This window comes from Macaca thibetana, chromosome 12 (genome assembly GCF_024542745.1).
Source record: "Macaca thibetana thibetana isolate TM-01 chromosome 12, ASM2454274v1, whole genome shotgun sequence".
Classification (NCBI taxonomy): domain Eukaryota; kingdom Metazoa; phylum Chordata; class Mammalia; order Primates; family Cercopithecidae; genus Macaca; species Macaca thibetana.
Genome location: NC_065589.1, coordinates 68,568,961 through 68,576,798, shown reverse-complemented (window position 1 = coordinate 68,576,798; position 7,838 = coordinate 68,568,961). Strand labels below are relative to the sequence as shown.

Genomic DNA, 7,838 nt, shown 5'->3' with positions numbered 1-7,838 from the left:
CAACATCCACCTCCCGGGTACAAGCGAATATCCTGCCTCAAACTCCCGAATAGCTGGGACTACAGCGAGTGCCACCATGCCCGGCTAATTTTTGGTATTTTTAGTAGACACGCAGTTTCACCATGTTGGCCAGGCTGGTCTCGAACTCCTGACCTCAGGTGATCTGCCCGCCTGGGCCTCCCAAAGTGCTGGGATTACAGGCGTAAGCCACCGTGCCTGGCCCAGCTGGACTGTTTTAAGTTTGAGGTAACTTGTATACCTGCACAAAAAACTAATATTATCCAAATGTAAACAGCTTATTCTATAGAACAAAATGTTAAGGGGGCTTAAAAGTCTTAAAGATTTATTAATCCATTAATTTATACTAGTGAATGTGGATAATGATTACAATTCACTTGCAAATTCAAATCCTTGAATAACAAATTTGAATTGAAAAAATTAAATTATACCCATTCAATGTACTGTCATTCTTTTAACAATGTTTCAGAACAAAGAAAATGTCACAGAGTTATATGCGGTTTTTATCTGGTATGGGGCACAATAAAGTTACCAACAGAAAATATTTCTACAGCCCCAAAATAGCTTACTTACAAATATTTGCAAAATTCATTCTTATAGTACTCATGTAGTTTTGTACTTGACAGTTTACAGAGATGAAAAATTAAAATTGAGCTTTTTTATTAGAAAGACAATAGTACATAATTTAGCCCTTGCTATAAGTATTCAATAAAAAAGTGGAGATATTTTTATTCCCAGGTAATTGTCACATACAGTCTTTCTTCTCTACTTCTGCCTCATTCTGTGTCACTTTAGTATGCATATCTCCTGTACATTTTTTCTCCTCTGTACACATCTGTGCCATGGCTTCTGGTGTCATTTCTTCTGCTTTGCTCTGCACTGGGACTTCGCTGTGGCCGTTTTCTTATCTCCCTTTGCTTGTAACTACCAGGACTTCTGCTCCGGCTTCTCCTGCTCCTTTCCTCCCTGCCATGGCTTCTGCTGCTCCCCTCCTTTCTTTCAGAGCCTCTCTTCTCTGGGCTATGATGACGGCTTCTGGACTTTTTGTCAGAATCGGAATGGCTCCATTTGCTGTTCTCCCTAGAACTCTCGCGTTTTAAGAACCTGGGCTTTTCCTTGGCTTTTTCCCGGTTATGGTGACTGCTAGAAAGTTCTTCATGAAGTTTTCTCTTCTTAGACTTGTCCTTCTCTTCAGAATCACTGTTGTTATGCCCTGAACACTTGCTTTTCTTTCTTTTCTTCCTTTCTATTTTTTTTTCTTTATTGTCACTCTCACTCTCACTACTGCTTTCTGAAGTCTCAGTAGAGGAAGAGGAGGAGGAGGAGGAGGAAGAGGAGGAAGAAGAGGACTTATGTTTTTTGTGCTTACTTCTGCTCTTCTGAAACTTTTTCTTTTTTCTATCTTTTTTCTTTTTTCTCTTCTCCAGTCGATCTAATTTCCTGTAATTGGGAAACAAACAGTAACAGACTGTGTGAAAAATAGCTATTTCATCAACTGTAAGTTACGAACAAACAATATATTTTCTTAGAAGTTATTAAAAATCGTATCCATGGCAGGGCGCGGTGGCTCACGCCTATAATCTCAGCACTTTGGGAGGCCAAGGCGAGCGGATCACAAGGTCAGGAGTTCGAGATCAGACTAACATGGTGAAACCCCATCTCTAGTAAAAATACAAAAATTATCTGGGCATGGTGGCACATGCCTGTAATCTCAGCTACTCAGGAGGCTGAGGCAGGAGAATCGCTTGAACCTGGGAGGCAGAGGTTGCAGTGAGTCAAAATCATGCCACTGCACTCTAGCATGGGCAACAGAGTGAGACTCTGTCTTAAAAACAAAACAAAACAAAAAACTCGTATCCATATATGAACGCATTGTTTACTAAATGACAACTCATTTTCTTCCTTTAAAATTATTCAAAGCATGTATACATTAAATTAAAAAAATGCATCAAGCCAATTTTCTGACTATACTTCAATAGTAATGACTACTTTTGTGTTAAATTCTTACTGATATGAAATTATATAGCACTCTAAATGGTCATCCTAAAGAAAGTCTGTGAAAGGTGTGTAACATCAGTTGGAACTACTATAAAAGCAAATAGACAGCTATAATCAGATGAAAAATTAATTTTATGTACTATTTTATAGTATGTAAATATTAATCAACATTACATTATCAAAATTCGAGAATATTCTCCAGAAATTCTAAGAGTACACATTAAACTTTTGAAATATTACTTTTATAAAATAATATAGTTAATACTTGTTTTCAACAATTTTTTTTTTTTTTTTTTGAGACGGAGTCTCGCTCTGTCGCCCAGGCTGGAGTGCAGTGGCCGGATCTCAGCTCACTGCAAGCTCTGCCTCCCGGGTTTACGCCATTCTCCTGCCTCAGCCTCCCGAGTAGCTGGGACTACAGGTGCCCGCCACCTTGCTTGGCTAGTTTTTTGTATTTTTTAGTAGAGACGGGGTTTCACCGTGTTAGCCAGGATGGTCTCGATCTCCTGACCTCGTGATCCGCTCGTCTCGGCCTCCCAAAGTGCTGGGATTACAGGCTTGAGGCACCGCGCCCGGCAATTGTTTAGTTTTATAAATAATTAGGACAATCCTATTAAAACGTTCTGAATTTCTAAAGAGTACTTCACATTCTCGGAGGAGTAACTTATTTATATGGTATGTTTGAGTTACTCTGAAAATAAGTCTCTAGGTTCTGTCTAGCCATTCTCAAAACTCTACATACTGAAAGCATCATGAGCTCCCTCTATTGGACTCAGCAGACATTTCTTGGATTCTTTAATTTGGAGGTAGTCTGTTTAACACAATTCACGTTTACCTTAAATTTAAGCATTCTTTCTGCATTCTCATAAGATTTTACAAAACATTAAAAAAAAAAAGGCCAAAAATGTTTCCTAAGAACAAATTGCATGCGAAGATGCATACAAATCTATTTTGAAAAGTAAAAGTTATAAATAAGTATAATTCTAAAACGTTCTGAAAAGTGCAATAGTTTTGTGGTATAATCTGAGTATATAATCTTACATCTGAGTATACAATTTCCATGTTACTGAAAAGACAGACAAAATTGTATTAGCTATGGGTGAAGAATAATCAATAAATGTGATACACAGTTTAAGTACCTTCATGAGCTCTTAGGATCAGAGTTGTATACGATACTGAGATGAATACTAAGGAAAAAATAAATATATTAAATATACACTTTTAAATTACCTGAGAAGTTTCTGTTTTTGTTTGGTTGTTAGTGACTTTAAAAATTCAACTTCTGGATCTTCTTCACCCTCACTTGCAACATACTCCTGAGTCAACAAAGACATCATTAAATTGCTAGATTTCAAGACAATGTAGTTATAAGATAAAAAAGAAAACATTTATAAATAAGTTTTGTATCAGGGACACACTGTAGATGAATACGGTATTTTGGATTGGGAAATGGGAGGGAATTAAACATTTTTTTTGTAGTCTCCCTGCCGAAGTGGATCATACAGCACTAAGAGGTTAACATGACTGCTTTGCCAGCATCAGGAAACTCTTCCAGGAAAAGGATGATAGACACACACAGAGAAAATGTTTAGAGCATGACTTCCATTCTCTATCTCTTCAATGTTAACACTTGCCAGTTTAAATACTTTATTTTTAATTTAATGAAATATAAATATAATTTTTAATTTAATGAGTTTTAAAGGCAGGTCAAAATATCCACAATTTTAGCCTTTATAATTTCAACAGTACATTATCAAATATATAATAATATAGCCCTTCAAACTCAATCATTTTCTGGACCTATGTATAGTTTAATAAAATAAATAAGTTTAAAATATTTTCTACGATTTTTAGGGGTTTTTACCTACTTCTAACCATTGGTTCTATTTAATGTCATATCAGGGATAATTTAGCAGGAAGGAAAAACCAACAGCCTCATCACCAGTTCAGTTAGATATTTTATCCACATAAACTCAGAGGAGCAGTTTCATTTATTAAAATACAGGTTTGTAAACAATTTCTCATTTAGGTTAAAATAATAAAGCCAAATCAAAATACATTTTGGGTATTTGCTTTGCTCTATCTTACTTTCCTATGGATATATGCATATTGGAAAACATTAAGTAGCAATTCACAAGCAATCACATTTAGATTTATAGACATTTTCAGCTTACTGATAAAAAGATCATTACCTGTGATGGATCATTTGTGGTCAAGTTTCTCCCCAGTACATTTCGTTTCAGTGCAAACCCACTGTTTCTCATCTCCGCTATTAGCTCCGAGGGGTGCATCGATGGCCCTGTTCACAAAAATCACAGTTTGAATGTATCATTTATATCTCTCTACCTTTTTCGGACTCCACAGTAGGAATGCAGTTGAAGCTTTGTTAAGTAAAATCACAGCTAAATCAACTCAATAATCTTCTGCTGAGCAAATAATCAGATATGATTTTCTAAAACAGCAGTCTGGAGATTCAAATAGAAAATAATTGCATTTTTCTTTACGTGCAAGGGGAGTCTTCTTATGTAACTTTGTCATATTGAAAAAGATACATTTAGATGTTATCTGGTTGGCAGTTTTTAATATAAAATCAAAGCAAAATATTATAATAAAAAACTACAATTAAATTTTTAGTAGTTATTCTCTCAGTAAGAGTTCATTTAAAAGATATATTTTTAAAGGTACATGAGAAATTTATTATCCTCATTTCCAAATCAAAATTCCTCATCCTTATTTGTCAAATAACAATACTGAATACATTGCCATGTGGTTGCTAATCACACATGCGCGCGCGCGCGCACACACACACACACACACACACACACACACACACACACACCCCCCCCCCCATGGGTAACCACCAAGTACTTTAATTAACCTTGCTTTTATTCCCAGATTTTGAAATTTTTAATTACTAGATTAGGCTGGTAACAGGCAGTTTTAGGCTGGCTATTAGTACGTATGTTTTATATTTTTTTATAAGACACTACACTTCCATTTTTGCAAAATCTCAGACTGAAAAGTGAGATTTTTGGTCCCCAAATATGAACAATAAATTTTAAAAATTTTCAGCTGGGAGTGGTGGCTTATGCATGTTATCCCAGCATTTTGGGAGGCCGAGGTGGAAGGATCACTTGAGCCCGGGAGTTCAAGACCAACTTGGCCAACATGGCAAAACCCTGTCTCTAAATAAATAAATTAATATACTTTTTTAAAGGTTTGCCTCCTACCCTCAAACATAAGGTTTATGTAAGGTAAGAGAGACTCTTTACCTCCTTTTGTATATTCCTGTTTCATTTTGTTTTCCCTGCCGCTAGCAAACTAATGACAACATTTCATGGCAGCTATTTAAAATTGCCACCCTAAATCACCTACACTGGCTTAAATGAACTACCCCAGCTGATGTGTCTGTCATTTACGGAAGAATAAGACAGTTACTGCCAACAAGGAGTTCATAAGGGAGGGTAGGGGGATAGAAAAATATTCAGAAATGAGTTCTTTAGTTTGTTGGTTACTTTGTCTATTTCTTTGAACTGCTTCATTGGTCTTTTACCACTTATTTGCGCGCTCACCTGCATGTTACCATGGAAAGCAAAAGGCAATCAGTTAAAATTTGTTTACCTGTCAATAGCAGATGTGGTTAAAAATTTGATGAGAAAAACTCAGTTATAATATATTTTACTGGACTTTCCAGGCTTTACCATTCCATTCATATTGTCAAAAACAACTGAAAGTTTGCTCTAGGTACAAGGGAGATGATGGGAAAAAACTGTCTATTATTGGAGTATGGGGGAAGCTATTAATGATGTCATAGTTTTAGGAAAAAAAGGCTTATTTAGTTAAGAACAAACAAAAACGCCTGTCTTACATTAATATTTCATTTCAAACCAAGAGGGTTTTTAATTTTTCTTCTATACAAAATTTTTAATTCCTATGTATTACTTTAATGGCCCTTTAATTATTCAGTCTGATGGCTAATGTTGATAATACAATCTTAAATAAAATTGAATTTTAAATATTAATACTGGTTGCCTCTAAATGGCATAAAAGTGCTCAAACAATTAAGAGCTTTTTTTTTTTGAGATGGAGTCTCGCTCTGTCGCCCAGACTGGAGTGCAGTGGTGTGATCTCGGCTCACTGCAACCTCTGCCACCTGGGTTCAAGTAATTCTCCTGCCTCAGCCTCCAGAGTAGCTGGGATTACAGGTGCCTGCCACCACACCCGGCTAAGTTTTGTATTTGTAGTAGAGACGGGGTTTCACCATGTTGGTCAGGTTGGTCTCACACTCCTGACCTCGTGATCTGCCCGCCTCAGCCTCCTAAAGTGCTGGGATTACAGGTGTGAGCCACCGTGCCCAGCTCAATTAAGAGCTTTAAATGAATAACAAAATGTTTACTTTGGTGGCTTCTCAAATTTCTCATGTAGGAACTTAGTATTATAAAGTAGAAAATGTCTCTTCTGAAGTGTCAAAACTACATTTCCGTGTCAACAATTTTATTAGATATCAAATGAATTCAGACACCAAACTTGTTAAGAATTAGAATAAAAACCACTCCAGTAAAGGGTAACAAAGCTTGGCCATCATGAGAGGTTATACTAATTTCACCAGTTTTCATCACAAGATGGGTAATTTTAATAAGATGTTATAGAAAGTGTGCCTTCTTTAAAAGTACTTCCAACTACTTCAAGAAAATGATGTATTTTCCCAGTGTTACAGAGACTATACAGATTATTAAACATTACTCTTCTAGCATTTACATTTTTCAAAAACCCCAACTAAAAACTCTGTGTAGTATATAAATTTAGCACACTTTCACAATGTATGACTGCAAATACAGTGCTTAGTAAAGTGCTTGACAAATAGTACTTAATAAAGACTATTATTTTTACCAGTAGCTATTCAACTTTTATATAAAGAAATTATGTCTTTTAATATATAACATATATATATATATATATATATATATATTTATTTATTTATTTATTTTTTTTTTTTTTTTTTGGTAGAGATGGGGTTTTGCCATGTTGCCTAGGCTGGTCTTGAACTCCTCAGCTCAAACAATCCACCTGCCTCGGTCTCCCAAAATGCTGGGTTTACAGGTGTGAGTCACTGTGCCTGGCCACTATGCAACTTCCATGACTATCTCATGGTACTTTTCATAATTCAAAAAAATGCTCTCAGTAGTAATACTTTTCATAATCCAGTCTTATTTACTTTTTTTTTTTTTTTTTTGTACTTAAACCTTCTCCTATCAACCAAAGTTCTGGGCTTAAAGTTCTAGGTTTAAAAGGAGATGAAACAAGGCAGGTTTAATTAAGATATATTTAGCAAGTATCTTTACACTTTCAATTATGACAGAGGCTATGTAGAGTTACATTGACAGAAATGACTCCAGATCATTTGAGAACTCAAAATTTAGTTGATACAATAGATTACAGATATGTTGATAAAACAGATTACACAAATATGTTCAAATGCAAAATACTTTTATGTATGGTGCCTTAATAATTTCAATTATAGCTGGAGTTGGATCTTAGAAATTGTTTGGCTTATTCTTAAATTTGCTATGGTAGAATAATACTAGAGAATTCAGAAAGAGGGCATTTGTTCTAAAATGCAGATTTGTGAGGGCCCCTTTCTAGATCATCTCAGCCAAGCCTTTGCAGCATGCAAACCAACGTCCCAACTTAAAAAGCAGGTCCGCTGAAGAAACTGCTTCCAACATTCATTTATTTTACAAACTTCTCTTTGCTGTGATATGGGTAAGTGTCAAAATACCAATTGCGTACAGTTCCATGTTCTGATTAGACCACAGGCTCTA

The 7,838-nt window shown here is 35.6% G+C and overlaps 1 protein-coding gene across 1 annotated transcript in view; it reads right to left on the bottom strand.

Moving 5' to 3' along the window:
- Window positions 1-452: 452 nt before the first annotated feature.
- CIR1 (corepressor interacting with RBPJ, CIR1) overlaps window positions 453-7,838 on the bottom strand; it is a 31,861-nt gene continuing 24,475 nt past the window's right edge. The window contains exons 6-8 of the mRNA XM_050751038.1: window positions 4,209-4,315; window positions 3,247-3,332; window positions 453-1,458 (exon numbers count right to left, since the gene is read on the bottom strand). Coding sequence (XP_050606995.1) covers window positions 810-1,458; window positions 3,247-3,332; window positions 4,209-4,315 — 842 coding nt within the window. The 3' untranslated portion in view covers window positions 453-809. The remainder of the gene's footprint in view (window positions 1,459-3,246; window positions 3,333-4,208; window positions 4,316-7,838) is intronic.